This window comes from Lepisma saccharinum, chromosome 3 (assembly GCF_977018435.1).
Source record: "Lepisma saccharinum chromosome 3, izLepSacc3.1, whole genome shotgun sequence".
Classification (NCBI taxonomy): Eukaryota; Metazoa; Arthropoda; class Insecta; order Zygentoma; family Lepismatidae; genus Lepisma; species Lepisma saccharinum.
Genome location: NC_139231.1, coordinates 47,798,726 through 47,819,784, shown reverse-complemented (window position 1 = coordinate 47,819,784; position 21,059 = coordinate 47,798,726). Strand labels below are relative to the sequence as shown.

General features: G+C 39.3%; 1 protein-coding gene across 1 annotated transcript in view; it reads right to left on the bottom strand.

The window, feature by feature from the left end:
- Positions 1-21,059, bottom strand: part of LOC145985778 (lachesin-like) — a 423,684-nt gene that overhangs the window by 114,842 nt on the left and 287,783 nt on the right. The window contains exons 4-5 of the mRNA XM_083119859.1: positions 14,183-14,353; positions 13,342-13,470 (exon numbers count right to left, since the gene is read on the bottom strand). Of these exons, the coding sequence (XP_082975985.1) occupies positions 13,342-13,470; positions 14,183-14,353 (300 nt within the window). The remainder of the gene's footprint in view (positions 1-13,341; positions 13,471-14,182; positions 14,354-21,059) is intronic.

The following is a 21,059-nucleotide window of genomic DNA, read 5'->3' as shown; positions in this document are numbered from 1 at the left end:
CAGATTAAAGACTTCCTCTTTGGGAAGGAGATACTTATAGCCCCTTTGCCTTCTTCCTATCAACGTACTACATTTGTTGTAGATTTTGTGTTAGATTCTAATGCAAAGGGAAAAGGTTGTCTGATTTCAGACGTGAAGCAGGAGCCAGATTTTTAGACGTCGGTGAGGATGTAATCAACATGTGTTTAGAAATCGGGGTGGTGATGATCACCAGATTTTTAGACATCGGTGAGGTGACGATCACCAGATGTATAGACGTTGAAAGAAGGCGATAGTCAGATTTTTAGACGCTAAAGAGAGGCGATCACCGGATTTTTAGATTACAAAGGGAGGCGATCGCGGGATTTTTAGATAACAAGGGGAGACCATCACCAGAAGCGACGATCGTCAGATTTTAAGTGTGAAGGGGAGCCTGATTTTACGTCAAAAGAAGCCGATTGATTGATTTTAGGATTCGAGGGGTTGACAGTCAGTCTTCTCCGTCTTGATTAGTCCCTCTCGCAGTTTCAGCTCGATTTGCAATGTATATTCACATTCTTGGTTCAATAGCAACATCTCGGAAAGACGATTTTTCGTCCACCAGTTGTAATTTCTTCACATTCACAATGGAAACAATCCATCAAATCGACAATGCGCCAAACAATACTTTTCCGTTCACACTTGGCACGTAATATAGAAGCGTTGTTGTGATTTCTGGAAAATCAAATTGTTTCTCCGGCAACGCGCGGAGCTCAATTCTTGGCTTTTTGTTTCGGATTGCGTAGGTATCACCACAACTCGCGGGCCAATTTAACAGGATTTCCCCTCACTTAATGCAAAATTTATTGTTAATCGATGATTCAATCCGGCCCAGGGACGAGGACAGAACTTTTAACGCTGTTGCTTCGGAATTGCGAAAACCAGACCGCCGAGGTTGTTCCATTCGACGGAACAGTGAGTTGTGTGATCAGATTCGGGTGCGTAAAACTGTCCACCATTATTTATTTGCAATTCCACCACAGTTCCAGCGATTTGTAGTAGAATTTAACTCCCAAGCCTGCAATCGTAAAATTGCAAAGGTGAAAACAGCGGGACAGTGGTTGGATCTGTGTTGCATTGCTATTTTCACAGTGTGTTCATCGTCAACGTCCAAGAGGTCGTTGTGCCATTATGCCCAGTCGTAAGCTATTATGTTCAAATCATTCATCGTCTTGACACTCTTTTCTACAACCTTTCCAAATACGGTGAGCCGTCTTTGCGAAAGTGTTTGCATAAACGGGGATCCTAAGAATCCAAGAACCGGATTCAAGAAAAACTTCTTTCGAAGGTTTTAAGTAAGGTCTCATTGTTCTACGTCATTACATGGAAAAATTCGAAGGTTCACAGTAGTCTTGTTAAGAGTGTCCTCTGTAAGGGGCGCTAAGCGTATATACCGTAGCGAGAAGTTGCTAGCTAAATCTGACACATATGTATTACCGGAGCTGAATTACACACACATTTCATTTTGAAAAGAAAGCAAAAGTTTTTAGGCAGCGAATTAGCGAATTCCTATTTCCGGTTGTTGGAAAAATTAGCTGCGGCAGAAATTTGCGGAACATGTCAGTGGTTTCGCACTTTAGCAAGAAATGGATGTGCAAATAAAGGAAAAACAAGTAATTTATGTTACAAAAAGTCAAAATGGAACAATGTTTGTTTGCTTATCGAGCAGCCTTCTTAGCGAAACAGGCCCGTAGCCAGGCAGGGGCCAGGGGGCCTCAGCCCATCCTGACAGGGTCGCCATCCCTCTCCCTGGCACTGCCGCCAGCCCTCTTGACATTAGGTAAAATTATTTTGTATTGTAATTTGTTTGAGGTGAAGAGTGAAAATGTAGACAGAATATATTATTTTGTTCACAACTTCGTTCGTTCATCTTGTTTATGAGCAGAAGTCTAATCAGCGGAAAGTGTTTAGAAGATTCTCAAGACTTTAGAAAGTTCTTCATGGGGAGCCTTCTTTATCTGTACCTCCCCTGACCCTGTTGCAGCCTCTTGTTTGACAGAAATCTGTGACTTTGATGTCATTATCCACATTCCTTCCGCATCAAATGTCAACAGATCCCAAGTTTTATTGCTTTGGCTGGGGGTGGAATGTACGGTAGTTACTATGATTGAAGTGAATATTGTACATTTTAACATGTATGGTATAAATATCTGTATCATCAAAAATAGTATGGAGTGTGTGTTAAGGGATGGTGTCAGTAGCCCGGGCCGGATTAACCTATGGGCAACTGGGGCAATTTCCCCGGGCCCCCCACCAAAAAAGAAGCTGCAAAGGGCCTCCACCAAACAAAAAAAAATCAGCTGGCTATTCTTGTGAAAAATTACATAAGAAGTTGTATTTTAAAAATTAAAAAAAAAACTTCAATATTGTCGTATGTCTCCACTCTTCTGGAACCAATTGTAGCACAGCTCTCAGTCGATCTGTTTGTAGATATCTGAAGCTCAGTATACTTTATACCATGGATCGATTTGGCTCTGGTGTGGAAAGAAGGCACAATTATTCAAACAATCAATTCTCAGATACGATGAAGATTATAAATAATCCTACGAAGTACATAACTTTCTTTCGTTAATAACATCGTATTAGAACTGTGAGTTTTTCTAGTTTGTCGAGATACTAGCGTTTTCTCAAAAATGAAATTGGTGAAAAATAGGCTTCGTGCTGCCATGGGACAAGATCGCTTATCCAATCTTTGTTTATTAAGCATTGAACATGAACTTCTTCGTGAATTGGACTTCGATGATATAGCCTAGTAATTGAATTTTCGGCGAAAAAGGCAAGAAAGTGTGTCTACTATAAGTGTTAAGCCTTTGGGAATTTTCTTGAAGAAAGTGTACTTACTACAATTTCCTCAATGAACCTGTTGGTAATTGTCCAGTAGATGGACCGTGCATATGTAGTGACATATTTACTCTTAATTGTAAAAAATATAATTTATCATAAATTATGTAAGTAAGTACAATCTACTCCTCAGTTCTCTGTTTCCATCTGAACCCCCTTAGTACGTATTTAGGTCTACTATATATTGTAGTTGCGGTGTTCACTCTTCATAATATATATACTGTAGACATTTAGACGCAAAATTTTACTGCTGCTATAGCGCTACAATTTTCGTCCTGTAACTTTATTTTACTGCGCTATTCTCCATGCAAACATATCTGAGATATGTTGGATTGTAAATGACTACTGATTCTAAAATCAGGTCTACCATTTCAACTGCTGAAAATTGGTGGTTAACATAATAATAATAATACTCCTAGTAAAAAATAATAAAAAAAGTGGGGCCCCCCACAAAACATTTTGCCCAAGGGCCTCCACAAACTTTGATACCGCCCTGTCAGTAGCAGCCATTAGGACTACAAGAGATGTTTTAGAAGCCTATATAAAATAAACTGTATAACTTAATAACCCCCCCGACACACACAATTTACCTTCATTTAATATTATTAAACTTTTGAAAAATTGACTTGATTTACAAAGGCCCCCCTACCCGGAGGTCAGTTCTAGCTACGGGCCTGTAGCAAAATGATCAACGTAATACTCTACGAACCAGATCTTCAAGGGTCAAACCTAGTCACGGAATGGCTGTATTATTATGCTTGTCCAATCGTAAATCCTCATCGTCGCGATTAAGTTGAGATGAAAAAAAAACGATGTAAAATAACTGCAATTGTTAGTTCATCGATTTCTTCGTTGCCTCATTTGTTTAAAAAAAGTTTTATATTCCTTAACAGAGTGGAATGTAATGTAGGTGTTTATACAGAATTTTTAATCTACCTAGGTAGAGGGTGTAAGAACATTACAGCCCCCTAATGTTAAATTAGATTTTTGCGAAAAATTAGGAGGGTGTTGGGTGTGTATGTGTTAATACTTAGTATTAGTGAAATTGTGCTCTTTTCTACTATTAGATGTTCACAAGAATATCATATATTTTTTTCCCGAAAAAGTGCAACGTTCATAAGTTACTTATAACATGTTGAAAACCAGAAGTCAGTCTTTACACCTTGGTGAAAGTTCTAGTGCTGGGCACTCATGAGTGATAAACCATATGTGCCTAAGTGCATCCTGTAACGCATGCAAATTTTGAATTCCATTCGGGCTTTGTTCGATCATGTTTTGGCTTCCATGTTCTTTTCAAAGAACGATCAACATGAATGGCTCCACCAAAGCCATGGAGGCGGATGAGTGAGGGAATAATTTTTTTATATTTACTTCTACTCTTTTGTTCCTTTACCCTTTGTTGGGTAAATATTGTTGGCTCAAACTCCACAAGTGTCTGTCTTTATTATGAAGGGCACCAGAAAAAAATCATCAGAAGAAATTAGAGATTGATTACTTGTTTATCACACGGCGTGGGTCGTAAGGGCGAATGTGACATAATTAAGATGATGAATACAAAGGGTTCTTTTGTCGTTTCATCTGCCTTTCTCAAATGGACACGGAACCTTTCCAGGTTTAAATAACTTGGAAATTTATTTACGCACACGCGCTAAAATTTTATACAGAAAAATAACAAGAAAGGTATGCGTAGAAGATGTGCAGAATTGGACACGTTCTGCTTGACACCATATTCTTACTAACCACCTATTTCTTATGGCCAAGCTTACCAATGTACACTACTAAAGAAAACTAGCATAGTTATGTACAGCTAGGAACAAAACAAGGAATGTCACAAAACCAGTTTTTGGAGAAAACTACATTTTAAAACTAATCTTTCGATGTTCTTTCCCAATACCCAAAATATTCGATCGTATCTTACACACACACATTTCTCATTCCATTCCAGTGGTTCTTGTACCAGTTCCAACCAACAGAATGAGCTGTAAACCTCAAAATCGAAAGAAATGGACATTTCTTGTTTTTCCCCTTACGCTACAATTTTCCTATGGCTCCTTAAACGCACGTTTGTTCATTACTGTAGAGGAAACCTATTCCTCACAGTGTTTGTGAATAAATTAGAGAGTGACATTCTTGATTACTTTCTTCTCACAACACAAGACTGAGATTGCCATCAACAATTAAATTTAGTTTTTGTCACCAAGAGAAGACCGACGTTATCATCAGCAGTTGATCTTTGTCTATGGATAAATTGATAATGAGATTCTTTTTCTCACAGCAGAAGACTGTCAGTGCCATCAACAATTAATCTTTATTTATGAGTAAATTAATGGAGGGTCTCTGAATGAACCTTTTCTCACAATCATCAGCAATTAATCTTTGTTTGTGGAGAAATTGACAGAAGGGTTCTGAATGAACCTTTCGTCACAACATAAGACTGGCAGTCTTATTAGCAATTAATTTCTGTTGATGAATATTGGATAAATTGATATAAAGTGGCTCTGAATGAATGTATTTTTTTCACAATAGAAGGCTTACAGTGGCATCAACAATTAATCTTTATTTTTGAATAAATTGATGGAGAGGTTCTCACCAACAGAAAAGTGAAAGTGTCTTCAACAATTCATATCTGTCTATGGATAAATTGATAAGAGGGTGCTTAAATTGAACTTTCTCTTACCAACAGAAGGACAGTGTCGACAACTAATTCAGAATTTTTCAGTATAGACAGAGTAGTGATATTCGGATCTAGGATTTGTCTATGGTGGAAGAATGAACATCCTTTATGGATTTCATTCATGGCCATTAGTTCGATTTTGGTTGGGGCTAGTATCTGTATAGACTAATGCCATGTAGCTTAAACTTCACAAGCTTTGTGCGTCAGGATTAATATATATTTTCTAAGAAACATAATAATTTCATTTACATTTCTGCAATTAGTCTAGATATTTTAACATTTTTTTCCAGTGCCTCTGTACATCCTGGCGCATGTTTTGGGAAATACTGGTCTAATGAATATTCTCTCTTGTATTAATATATTAGTGAATATTCATTTTATAAAATATTCAAAACTATACTAATAACCTGAATGTGCTGTATGAATTAGCTTTTGCTAACGAAATGAGAATAACAATGAAAATTAATCTTTTATTTACCAATAAGATCAACGGCATTGCTGGAAATTAACTCTTTGTTTACCTTGTTAATGAATAGAAATTAGTTTTTGTTTACGACAGCAAAAAACGACAACGAAATCGAAATTAACTGCTGTTTATGGATGGGAAAGATGATTGTGTTGGCTAATTTCGAATTGCCGTAGTTTAATCATAATGTTTCTTTCAATTAGCTGTTGACAGGCCGATTAAAAGCACCAGAAATTTCCTTTTAATTATGTATTAAACGTACAGCATTGTGACGTAAAGGTGTTCTTTTTAAGCTGTAAACTTTAATGTTCTGTCACGCTTGTTCGAAGGCACACACTGTCTCTGGAACCTGTGGAGCAAAATTGAGCATAACGGAAGAGAAGGGGAGAAAGCGAGTGGGTGGAGCAAAGCTGCAAACAGCTGGTAGCTGCAGCCACACCATGGACTCGCGCGTTCATTGGTCGAGCGCAGAGAATTGTCTTCGTTTGTTTGGTCCAGAGACAGAGTGTAGTTGATATCTTGTTATTATTTGGGAATAATTACTTTATTTTTATTGAACGTAGAAGTTAGTCCAGTATTAAGTGTAGTGTTAGAAAATATCTTCTAAGTTTATATTTAACATTTTCATTAAATGTTATCTTTTTACATTATTCAGAACAGCTACCCAAATATAATGTCAGACAACATAACCAAATTATATTATAGCTGTTTTCAGTTCTTACGGCGGGCGCTCTAGAAGCTGGCAGGGGAAGTGGGGAGCGGGGATTACGCAACAGACCAACCAGACAACAGCAGTGGCGCCGAGATACACGAAGCGGCCGGAAAAAGTACTACGTGAAACTCGTTCTACTGGCCGCTACGTTTCTTATCGCGCTGGATTGGTCGCTTCCCCGCTCCCCACTTCCCCTGCCAGCATCTAGAGCGCCCGCCGTAAGAACTGAAAAGAGCTATAGTATCAGTTGAAGTAGAAATTCATCCACCTTACTTAGTAAATTGGTTCGATATTTTTAATCGTAAGATGTATAATTTTTATTAATATTGTATATGCAGTAGTATATGGTTTAGTAACGTTCTGTGTGATATTCGTTATATTGTAATTACTAAGACACACAATTAACGTTATAAGCTGGCTTGGTGGCAGAGCGCGTTAAGTGATAGTCTTTCGATCTCTCCACTGAATTTCCTGGGTTAGAGTCCCGGCCTGGACATGGGTGTTCCATGTGAGTGCCCCTCTATCAGTTTAATCTAATCATTCTTATCGCGATTAACGAAAAGTTATAGAAAAGAGAAGTTAAATAACAAAACCACAAATACAACTAGGATAGACAAGACGTCGTAAACTGCCTTGGTGTTCGAGTTGTCGAATTTCGATCTCGAATCCAGGCCAGAGCATATATGTTCTTTGTGTGTATCCCTTCTTGAGTTCCATCTAATCATCACTACTATTGATCCTCACGATTAGCCAAAAGTTGCAGAAGAGCGACGGAAAGTAACACTAATACAGCAAAATGTTGCTACAGCTTGATGTGGCAATATGGTTTTCACATTAGCGTGTAAAGGTTTTCAAAACTAGGGCCTCCCCGATGGTGCAGTGGTAGCGTCGTCGCCTTGAAATCAAGGTGTCCCGGGTTCGATACCCGGTGGAGGCACATAGTGGTTCGGATCCCATTTTAAATTGTAGGTCCAGTCCCGATTAGCCTCTATGTGCATGAACTGGACTTAAAACAACAATTGAATCAATCAATCAATCTTCAAAACTAAAATTTGCTGTGCCCCATGATGGAAACATGGTTACCGTTTCAAAACCAGACTGATAATAATAAAATGTTATCAGCTTTGAACTCTATACGACAGGCCAAAAGCCACGATTGGATACTATTTATACTAGCAAAAACGTACTATTCGAAAGCGAAATTGACGTAAACAGCTGACGCAGGTTGAGAGGAATGTTTAACTCACACACGTTGTGGGGTGATAATTCTTCTGTTTTCCGGTAAAGGAGAATTCCGGTTAGGAGTCACGTATCAAGATAGAGGTCCGTCAGATAAAAGCCACGTTGTGAGATATTACAGTTATTCTTGTCCTATTTTATTCTGTAATGTATTATGTTCAGTTCACTAGTTTCTGCAATGATTACCATATATTCTTTTACAACAATAATAATATTGTCAATATGAGATGGTGACGGATCCTCTACATTCATAGTTGAAATTATACACCTACAAAATAAAATCCAAAATGGCGAAGCAACCAGAGCTGGACCACATCATATGGATTAACTTGTGGAAAGCTCAGTGCTGGTCGACTTTTGATCTCACCACCGAAGTTCTGGGCTCAAATCTCAACGTGCGCATGAGTATCCTTTGTTCAATTTGTTTGTAAGTTCATTTTATGCACAGAAAGGCTAATTGGGACTGGGCTTACAGTTTAAAGTAGATTGCGAACCACCATGTGCCTCCGGATATCGAATCAGGGATCCTTTGATTACAAGGCGATGGCCGGGTGTCCTTTGTGAGTGTCACTTCATCAATATTATTATGTCATCACTCATCGTGGCGATCAGGCGAAAGTAGCAGAAAAAGCGACGCTAAACAACAAAAATGCAAATACAAATGGGTTAACGTTTAGTTACAACATGACATTCTCTCGTTACGCTCGGAAAAATACACAAAAGGAATGATTGATTGATTTAGTGTTTTAAGTCCAATTTATGCACAGTAAGGCTAATCGGGACTGGACCAACTGTTTAAAGTAAGATCCGAACCAATATGTGCCTCCATTGGGTATCGAACCCGGAACCCCTTGATTACAAGGCAACGACGCAACCACTGCGTCATCGGGGAGGCCCCTAGGAACACAAGGAAAGCACGTACACGGCGCAACATATCTCTAGACCTGGTAACTCATGAACAAAAGAGATTCGTAACATGAAACCAGCTCCTCTCTTTTTTAAAAAGGGATAGAAACTCTCTTCAAGCAATATTACCGTTCAAAGAGATATTCCCACTAGCAGTATAGCGAGCGCTGTAGGACCTTGTCATTAATTTGCACCACCGTTGCAGAACAGGCGTGCTACGTGCTTTATCCCAACCTCATCACTCTAATATGCCCCCAAATCGGCGAAGTGTGTCCGGCGAGGTTTATCTCAACAAAGGTGGGGTCGGCGCTCAAAGGTGGTGCAGGGGAGACAGAGGGATGGGAACTTGTGGGGTAACCTGAAACTTGTTAAGAGTTAAATTTCCAAAAGTGGACATAATGAAAGGCTGTAACAAGTGTGGGCGGTGACCGTGATGATGGAGCTAGAGGGAAGTGGTTGAAAGTTAGATTTCACCATCCAACGCCGAGGGAATCTCCAAAAGGCTGCTTTCACGGTTAGCTACGTGGGTGGGTACGCCTAACCGAAAGTGCATTTCTGAATAATTGTAATTCCTGGAGTTATGTGGGAATTACTGCCACCGAGAATTAATCCTGGGTGAATTTATGTGAAATACACGCAGAACTAGGAATGCACCGAAGCGAACTTGTGTGCATCAAGCTGAAACCGTTAAATTTTTGTTTCTTTGAAACGTTCGTGACTGATCATCACTATTCAGGTTTTTATGAATGAAACGCAATTCATGGCGTGAATTTATTTTGATGCACTAATGCGGTTTGAAATAAAATATATACAGAGTAACCATAATTTTGCGTTTGATATGAAGAAACTATTGTAAATGCTCCACGTGCTGCTCAATCAATTCCAAGTATATGGAAGGTCTGGATAAAAAGTGGCAACACTGCTGCCAAGTGTGAGTCGTGAGTCTGTGAGTCAAGGGGTTCCTGTAACTGATAATGGAATGTTAGACGGGCATATGTGGCTCGTGGGAACGGCTGTGTGTTATTAAGTCATATATTGCAGTGCCGTGAAGTAGAGGGGGAGAGTGCAAGCTCCCTAACAACATGTTCACGAAACGAACAACGTGCGTGGATCAAAATGTAAGTGTCACGTGGTCGGAGTAAACAAGATTGTTGTTATAGGTCCTAGTTCTGGCAAGGGAAGTCGGGAGCACGGATTACGCCACAGATCAACCAGACAACAGCGGTGGCGCCGACAGTCTCGACGTCGAGGGCAGGACCAACTACGTGAACTTCGTTCTACTGGCTGCTGGGTTTCTCGTCGGGCCGGATTGGTCGCTTTCCTGCTCCACACTTCCCTTGTCAGCATTAGGATCGGCTGCCGTAACAGTAGAAAATACCTTTAGTGACTGCGTGAGGCATGTAGTGAGCAGCGTTGCCGTATCGTACAGTGGCGCGACGGTGAAAGTGTTTCGTGAAGGCAGAGATGTCGTTTAGGATGACTCCAACCTGAAACAACACAATTCAGATCCTTGCATTCCTGCTGGAGGTGGATCACCGATACCTGAGCGTGAATTAGCCGCGGAAGTAGAGTATGATACAAAACCAAGCTTAACATTCTGTACGACATTCAAGGGTTCCGCAAAATTGCAGTGCGTTTAATACTCTACCAATGACATCGCTATGCACTTGCACAGGACTTACTGAACCGCTACCAGAGGGAAGGTAAAGACCTCCTTCGAAGGATCGTCACTATGGACGACACCTGGTTTCGATCGTACGTACGAACCACGCTTGAAGAGGCAATCCAATGAATGGAAGCATCAGGGATCTCCTCATCGGAAGAAAGTGCGCCCTCGACAAGTTGGTGGTTTAAAGCTGGTATTCATTGTGGCGTATGACATACATGTGGTCAAACTGCACAATCCTGTACCTCACATGTAGACGGTCGATGCAGTCTACTACTGCAACACCATCTTCGTCCCGCACTCAGGACAAAGCGACGGCACTTGCTGCCAAAGACTGCTATAATCCTGCATGGCAATACAAGATGTCACACTGCTAACACTGTGACGGATCTCTTGCGTAACTGACAATGGGAGGTACTGGAACACCCACCATATTCACCCGATATGGGTCAGTGGGATTATGATATCTTCGCAAAAATTAAAGAACTACTTCGCGAGAAACAGTACGACACGAGAGATGGGACGGTCACTGCATAACATCAACAGAGATGGACGCGCTGAGGCTGTACGACTCCTTCCACGAAGCAATGCAACTGGTGTTTCCTCTGCCAAAAAAGCATGGTACGAATTATAGTAGTGTTGCCACTACTTTTTATCCAGCCCTTGTATGTAGATCACTTTATTTTACGGAACCGTCCTATTCATCGTCCGTAGAATTTGCTATCAAGCTGCGTAATTGTGAACAACAAACGTTTCATGGTTAGAAAGGAAGTCCTATGGAATAGCGCTTTATGGCCATGTGAGTGTGTGTGTACAGCACCGACTAACTTTCACACGCACAGAGAACGTAAAGGCAAACATCTTTTCTTAGATCATGTCCGGATCGGCAGCTGTTTTAGCCTATAGCACCATTCTGCCGGCGTAATTCCCCTATTCTTATAGTCCGAACCTGCGTTATAGGTGCATTTCGACTGCTTCACCATGCTGCTGATTTTTCACGACAAGCTCTATTAGGCTTCAAACTTTAATTTCATAGTCTTCATTTCCCTGTATGTGATGCCGTCAACGCAGCTCGACATTTATAATACCGTGTAAAAACTTGTCATGGGAAACCTGACGCAGAACCCAAATAAGCATTACTATCAGATTTTTTCCTAGTTACATCATCTTCAGTTTCTCCTCCACGAATCGTGTTTCCTGATTTAATTATACAACTTCTACCAACTTCGTTCAAACCTTCTGTGTTTTCATTGCATTTTCTTACGTCGGGGGAAACTCGACCCTCTTCCTGCGCCCCTCTCTTAGCACCACGGACCATTGGAAACGAGAGAGTCGTATCCTAGCAACGGTCTTCTCGTTCTGCTGATTTGATTGAGCTCCTCGTGAGGAAACTAGCTGGAAAGTTGTCTGCCGACTATTATGCACATATACATAAGTGTATCGATCAGGCTGTAATTGTTGAACGGTCTGTCACAGCGTTGCTTCGTCTGCAGAACCGATAGAATAGACTGCTGCAGCTTTGCGTTGCGTAGACAGGCAATACGCAGACGATTTTTTTTTTTAAATTTAAAAACATACAGGGGCAAAAGCTTCGTTTTGGTCGCTAATGTGCACAAAAGAAAAATCGGAACACACAGCATTGTCAGGGTTGAAATTTCATGTTTCAAATCTGGAAAATATATACCTCTTTGTAGAAGCAATTAAACTCGTGTATGATCATTGCAAGTCAGATCTGTAATATTTTAACTCATAGAATAATACACTGAAAATGTGTGTGTGTGTGTTAGTGGGTGGTCCCAGGCGATCCGCGGAACATTTTGGTCAACGTTAGCTTCATTGATTGATTGATTGATTGAGTTGGTGTTTTAAGTTCACTTAATGCACAGTAAGGCTAATCTTGACTGGACCTACAGTTTAAAGTTGGATTCGAACCACTATGTGCCTCCACCGGGAATGGAACCCGTGACCCATTGATTACAAGGCGGCGACGCTACTACTACACCACCAGGGAAGCACCACAGATAAATTGTAATCAATACAATTTTAACATCACCGAGGTTAAAGTTGATAAAAATGTGGTGAGAACTTTTGGACCACTGTGTGTGTACCTTAAACTCCATTTTCTTTACAGTGTAGGGGCGAGTGTGTATAAAGAAAAGGGGGGTTCAGGTTTGGGTAATTACCATCCCAATACTGTGGAATTTCCACCAAAGCTATCTAAACGATTACAATGCAAGGGGGTAGGTGTATATTCGACCACCGTTTCTCAGAATAAGATATGAGCGATGGTCGTTTGTAAGTATCCAGTTACTTTTTGAAGTATGGTAATTGCAAGTTGCTACTTTGTAAATACAGTTGCTGCAACTCGGTTACGTTTGGCAGGTAACGTGTACCTGTTCGGTTATTTTTATTTGTCTTGCACGTGCAAGTAAATTTTGGATTACATTAAACTATCTTACCTCAACATTTTCATGTTTCTTATTCAAACGTATCAAGTTTCATGAAAATTAATTTTAATTTCAAATTGTTGGCACTTAAGGTTTGGCTCGACCTTTGGCCGATGCATGTTTTTTTCGAATATTCCTCTTGGTTTGGAAAACCGCTACGATATTTCAAAATCTGAAAAGTTACATGAGCTTATAATTCCTTCAAGATCATTCACTTGAATATTCATGCAGTTTGCCTTCGCTGTTGCCTAGATATTATGAATAGTTTCGTGGCTACGTAAGTCTATTAAACTTTGTGTACCTAGAATAAATTCACCAGCGTGGGCAAGGGGGGACAGGGGCTTAAACAAATAACGTTTGTTTGGTACTCACAGTTTACATTGAGGATAATCCTCTTGCTAACCGCCGGAGGAACATCGTTAGAGGCTATGCAGAGGAAGGCCCCCATCTGTTTTCGGTCCAGTCGCCAGAAGTGCAGGAGGCTCCCATTGAACGTGTCCACTGAAAGGAGAGAGAAAAAGCAGCTGAAGACACGTGTACAATGTATCTTGCACGGTAGCACATCCTTTATGACCTCCGAAAGACATATTGTCCTCTGCAGGCACATATGCTTTGCCCCACTTGAGCATCCGCTCTCCATCATCTGCACGGAGCGGTCCATACACGTGCGGGATGCTGCGAGAAAAATTTATCTTCGGAGAGAGAGATAGGGGAGTATGAGAATATATGAGGTGAGGACACAGATTTTCATCTCCTTGCAAAATAAATTTGCTCTCCTGGAAGCAAGATGAAAAAAAATCAAGCAATTTTTAAGCGTGCGCAAAGCATTGCAAAATGTATGACTCTTGTCATGACGAACCTGTGATTCAGATCAAAGAATCAATAATTAAACGCGTTTACGCGTTGAATGGCTTTGGAAGTATCTACGGTTGATAAGATGAACTGCAATTGTTCGTGAATGCACATCAATAGGAAATTTACTCAAATTAAAAGAAAATGCAAATAGGGGCACGATATTCAGATTCCAAACTGAAATTTCCAAGACATTGTTACCTGTCATCAAACGCAATCATTTTTTAAATGTACTCAGTACTCCCTGCATCCACTCAAAAAATCTAATAAACTAGAGAAGTCCGTTCCACGTTTCAGAATAGTTTTGAAAGTTTACTTTAGGGAATTCCCTACGCCAAAAAGAAGAAACAGTGCTACATACCTTTGACAGTGTCCCGGTGGCCTCTTCGTAACAGTATCGGCTCGCCATCCTCCCTCCTCCAGACTATCCTTGGGGTCGGATGTCCTGTAGCTTTACACACTAGCGTAGCGTTTTCACCCTCTTGCACTGCCAAGTCTGAGCTCGTCTCGTCGTATATAATATCTGGTGGCACTGCAAAGATAAATTCTTAAATATATAATATCTCTGTGATATTACTTCTTTACAAATGATATAGCCTACTAATCTATAAGAATATATTTCTCTACCTACAAATGACATTAATATACCTTTAAGTTCACGGCGCCGGTACTAGAGAGGAGCCTGGAGTACCCTCCCCGTTACATTCTGGAAATATGTATTGGCGTGATATTCAGTTACTCTAAACAAGGGTGGATAAAAATCATGATTTATATTTTAAAAAATCATTTTTGATTTTTTAAATTTAAATCGGATTTTTTAAATTCAAATCTATTTTTAAATTTATAAAAAATCAGGCTTGAAATTGATTATATGGTTTTTGGTACAATACTTTTTATGTTTTTTTTATAGAAATGTTTTTTCCTGGTAAATGACCCTGTAAAATATTTGAACAGTTTGATTAAGGCAAAAAAACTACCTGTAAATATACGCGCTTATTTTTGCCTATAAAAATATTGAATTTTAAATTAACATCAATTTAAGTATGTTTACAGTTTATATACTACATTTCCTTTCGTATGAGCTAGCTTCAAGCCATCAGTACATATATTTTGTTTCCTTTCTTTTCCTTTCTTAGAGCCTCATAAATACCATTAAATGATTACGAGATTTATTTGCTTTCACCAAAAGTGATTTCGATATCTACAAAATCCTTATGTACATTATTCTATAAAATTATTCCATTAAATTGATTGAATTTAAGTGCTTTTAAAAGAAAAAATCACAATTTAAATCTTGATTAAAATCAATCCACCTTCCTCTGTACTATATTTTGAAATTAATGGCTGTATTAACGGTATGCTGTTATATCTTCTAATGTTGAAGCATCATCTTTGTTTCTGTTTGACAATTTCTCCTAGACATTCATTTCTTCTCGTCTCCTACTGTGCAGACATTTTTCGATCCAATTTCACATTTATTTCGTCTCGTTTTCCACTAAGTTTTCGTAAGATGTGTATTTCTCGAGATATATATATATTGTTTATTATGCAGGGACCACCCTGTATACCATTTTGTATAGAGTTTTTATATTTTCAGCAATTAAACATGTATTAATATACTATATTTTTCCCATTTCAAATTTTGTACACCGGAACAAGCATGTTTGTCCCTGGCTTAGGTAAGTCCTGCAATGTATTTCTCTCTCTCTCTCCTTTTGACAATTCGCCTATGTCTCCACATGTTTTGATTTCTTAATTTACAATTTGATTTTTGTTAATCTATACCCGAATTGCACTGGATTCCGCTCTGACTGTTTCTCTTCCAGCATGGTAGCACGAAGCTGAGCTGTTGCAACATTAATATACGGTGTATATGTGGGATGTTGCGTCTATACTCTGCTCATTCTCTCTTGCCCTTATTTCAATGTTTTGGGGAATGTTTGGCGGAGTGGTTAGCACAGCGCGCTACGACGCCAGAGACCACGGGTTCGAATCCCGACCTATACCGCGTTTGTTACAACCTGTCCTGGTTCCCGCACTAGCTGGTCGCTGGCTTTTCTCCGTGCTGGGGAAAGTCAAAGCCAGGCAGCCAATTAAAATATGCAACGTCTCAACAGCGTCTACGTAAGCGCCTCTCTTCTGGCTTCCATTCGCTCCTCGCTGCCCAGCAGACGATTTTTTCCTCGTTTCTCATTGGCACCGAAACTGTCGAGCGATTACTAACGCGGGAAACGGGACAGGTTCTAACAAACGTGGTATAGGCATGGGTGTTATTCATGAGCATCTCTTCATCAATTGCATTATATCAACACTCATCATCATCGCGATTAGTCAAAAGTGGCAGAAAAGCGAAGTGAAATATAACAAATCAATGAATCAATGAAATTAAGGTTTCGCATTGTTCTCGCGAACAGTAAAACTTCGCAATTATTATTATGCAGTGCGTTCAACGAAAAACCGGCCCCGAGCACAAATATGAGAAATGTTACAATATAGTGACTGGTCTATATGCAACCCAAATGATAATCGTACCTTTTGGGTTGCATAACTATCAGGAAACATAAGGTCCACTTTACATGCCCTAACCTAACCAAAGCTAACATTAGGTTCCCTGACAGTTATGCAACCCGAAAGGCACAATTGTCATTGGGGTTGCATATAGACCAGTCACTATATTGTAAGATTTCACATATTTATGCTAGGGGCCGGTTTTAAAATGTACAGTCGGAGAAAGAATTACGTGGGCCACGGGACCTAGAATTTCGTAACGTTTTAAAGCCTGTTGTTTATGCAACCCAAATAACAAATTATTCGCTTAAGTTTGGCTGGTGGATCTGAATTCTCGGGAAGGATTGAGCATTGATAGCATGAGTCACATGACTCATGCCCCAGCAACAACAAACAACCGCTGGGTGCTACGTGGCCTCAAGAAGAACATTTCAGCAACTGGTTTCTTGACAAGATCTACTCGTAAGGAAATATTCTTTCGAGTGATACTAGTCATTGTCAAGAAGATTCACTGAAATGATGGTTCTCATCACAGGCCACATGCTACACGCTAATTGTTTAAGTCCAGTTTATACACTGGACCTACAGATTAAAGTGGGATCCGAACCAAATGTTCCTCTATCTGGTATTGAATTCGGAAGCCTTTGATTACATGTCGAAGACGTTACCATTACGCCATCGGAGAGGCAATGGAACGCCTTGAGAAAGAGACGAATGAAACCATATTTGACGTAAATTTTAAAAATAAGACAATATTTTGTGGTCACAGTTTCGAACCGTGGGAGAGGCATATATATTTTTTGGTCCCATCGTCCATTTCACGAGTTCATAATTCTTCCTCACCGACACGATTAAGACGAGTGGTAGAAGATAAGCGAAGTAAAATAACCGAAACGGAAATGAAAGTAAAAAGCGAAACAAATTTTATCCATAATATTCTGCAGTCACTTCAGTCGTGTTCAAGGAACGCTACCTTTAAAGAGATCCGTGGTCTCTAACTTGTCTTTTCCCCTTCCTTTGTGTCTCGATTCCCTCTGTCACGATTGGTCTAAAACTAATTTATGCGACGTTAATTAAAGAATCCAAATAAACGAAACAATGCACAATCAACTGCACAAAACAACATTCCATTTGTTTTCGAATCGAAAAACAATTGAGATGCAGTAAAATGAAGCAAGAAGCAGTAATAAACTGGGAATTTGGTACGGTACAGAATTAAATCGGTGAAGATGTTCCATTTGATTTGATTTTTGTTATTTAATGTCGCTATTCTTTCACTTTTGGCAAATAGCGACGATGAAGATGAGTAATGAGTGATGATATGATGACATTGATTAACGGACACTCACCAAGAACACCCATGGCCAAGCCGAGATTCGAACCAGGGGCCCATGCTGTCGTAGCGCGCTGTGCTAACCACACCGCCACGGAGGTTGGTTAGGAGTGGACATTATACCATATTTTGTGTACGCAATTGGGATCAATCAATCGAATGACTAGGCATATTATATTATTAATATATTCATATCATAATATCACGTCATATTATTCGGCACCAAGTAACATCATAGACATTCAATCTTGCATTATTGCCTTTCAACTATTTCTTCGACTTCAGGTTAATAACATCAATAAGAGAAATTATGAAACAAATGATAATGAATGTGGGATATTGACACTTATTTCGAATTACCTGACACAAGCAACATTAAGCAGACTCGGTGAGCAAGCTCATTAAGTGGTCAAACTTTGATCTCGTCACCAAAGTTCCCGGATTTGAGTACCGTCCTTGTCACAGGTGTTTGAGTAGTTCGTCATTAATTTCATGTAATGGTCACTCGTCCGCGACTAGGAAGAAAAGTGATGTTACGTAACAAAACTAATAAAAATAAACATGTTCGAAGAGTACTTATTTCATCTCTCACGAAATCTCCTATAAAACCGGGATATATATGAAATATATGTATCTTCACATACTTTTTCGATTTCTATATTTAACTAGCCGAGACCGAGAACGGGAGAGCAATTTTCAATTCGATAAACCGAGAGACGGAGACATTGTAAAGTCTTGTTTCTTTCTTGACATCTCCCTAATTGAGTTGTTGTTCTGTTCGTTATTGGCTTTGTATTGATAATTATTGTCATTATTCCTCCCCTGTAGGTAAACCATAACGACGATTTATGATGAAATACAGTAGAGCAGATAAAAGGGCAAGAACAAGAGAGTCATGCGTGCCCGGAACTTCAACCCAGAACCTTACGTAACGAGATTTGAAATTCTGGAGAAGGCATCTGTGTTTCGCTTGGCTTTCTCTTTCCTCAACTTCTGTTATTTTATCATGCACGTATAATTAAAATGGGTCTGAGAAAATACGTCGCGATCCATAATTGTGTTGGTTAGATGCTATAAATGTGAACTCCAACCTGGAATAAATGATTCCCTTTTGTATGTGGTTGAACATGAAATTTTCTTACACTGTGACAATTTCTTTTTTAGTTTTTCTGCACAGATAAGCTAAAATCTCGACTGGACCTTCAGTTTAAAATGACATACGAACTACTACGTGCATCCACCGTGTATCGAACCCGGGATCCCTTGATTATAAGGTGACGACGTTATCATTACGCCATCGAGGAGGCCCCCCCGAGAGAAAATATTATTCACTCGATCTATACAATAGTTTATTTTAACATTTACATTTTCGTTTTCTTCTTTCTTTTTTGTAAACTACTCTTCTACGACTCTTTTTCTGTCTTGGAATTTCTTCTTGTTTCAGGAAAAAAAATAATACTTGCAGGCTGTATACCTCCCCTTCCCATACAAATAGATAGAAAGCTCACTCTCGAGAACTAATTTATAAATAACGTAACCATTAGGAAACAATTCGAACGTTAACTGATATAACTGCAGATGAAACAATACTTACAGACGCTAACGAAATATCTATTCTTGTATAATCTCACAGGCAACAGGTATCTGGTGAGTCATTCACTCTTGCTAACTACGAGCAAAGGCACGGAACCAATGGGTGGCAAACAAGTAGTGGGGTTTGTGGTATTATAAACTCAGGAAAGTATGAACCCCCCTCAGGCAGATTTGCCTACACTTAAAACTAGCTCAACATGCCCATATGAGCTTTTTGCTCAAGTGTGGAACCCTGTCTAATCCAAGATTTTTGTAAAAATGCCCTCGGGAATTTCTCGGAAAGTATGAACCCCCCTCGGGCAGATTTGCCTATACTTACAAAAGTTGCATCTGCCAGATTTTTGACCATAAGCTTGTCAAAAATATGCTTTTTTGATATTGTTTTGATTACACTTAAAATTAGGCCAAAATGCTCATATAAGCCATCCATACCCACACCCACCCACTTACACCCACCCACACCCACACATATTTACTTCCGGCCCGGACGATCCAGCTCCGGCATTTCTGTAAGTAGAGTAGATGGAAAATGTCGGAGCTGGATCGTCCGGACGATTCGGAGCCTTTTATGCTGTATATTTTAAGGTACCTTCACGATAAAGAGATTTTGCATTACATATCAGCCAGTATTGTAAGAGTGGCTGAAAAGTGTGGGTATGTTGTTGCAGTGCTCCTCATATTTTTTAAAAAAAACACAAAAATATAGCAGATTTGTATAAATTGAATTTGTTTGATTTAATATACAGAATTTTTTATTATTCATATCAAACATATTTACACACACACACACACACACACACACACACACACACACACACACACACACACACACACACTTTATTTACTTCCGGTTTAAATTCAATTGGGCACCAGGCTCAACTTGTATATCTAGTATTAAGATAATGTAATTCTTCTAGAATTGCTCTGTGACTCTCTTATTTCTTACATCATAAACATATGATTTTTCACCTATGAGAATAACACTACATATGGTGTCATCAGGTAATGCCTCATGGAATTCACAGACAATTTTAATATTTGTCCTGTCATTAACCACAACTTGTTTCCTTTTTGAAGTGTTGATTACAAACATGGGTCTCTGTGCTTTGAATTCATCTGGTGTGTAATACATGTCAGTATTGCCAGTAGTGACCCTTTTGAATGCTGTAAATGCTTCATATAATTTGAGGAAATCATCCTTGGACATGTCTAAATTATAATTTTCTCTAGGAAATACCTCATTTCTGCCATTTTTAAGATATATGTTCTTGATGTTGCAGTTATCAAATTTACTTGAATTTTTTTCTTGATTATTGTGTCTTCCAGTCTGAAACAATACCACCACAAAATCAGGCATGTCATATTGTATACTGGAGAATGAATTTGTAGCATCAAACTCATAATAGGTACCAGATGCGGGCTTCTGTACACATTGATATGTATAAAATTGTAGAGGAATCTGTGGATTTTTTATTATATCAGCTTTGTATTTAAGAGCATAACTGGCCTCATATTCAACAACAGGGATTCTTAACTCCATAGTCTGAATAATGCATTTGCACTCATCAGGTAGGGTATTAGGCAGAGCTTCCCCTGTAGAGTTTAATGTGCTGTACCTCATCAAAGCATTGTTATCATTTGCAGCTCTTCTAAATGTGATTCTTAAACCACCCTTCCACATAATATCTTTGTAATCTGAGAAGAATCCTGGCAATAGGCGCATGGGGAACAGCACAGTGTGGTTCTTAGATAATATCTTATCACCAGCCTCAAATCCACCTATTTTGTAGTAAGAAGCCTCGGT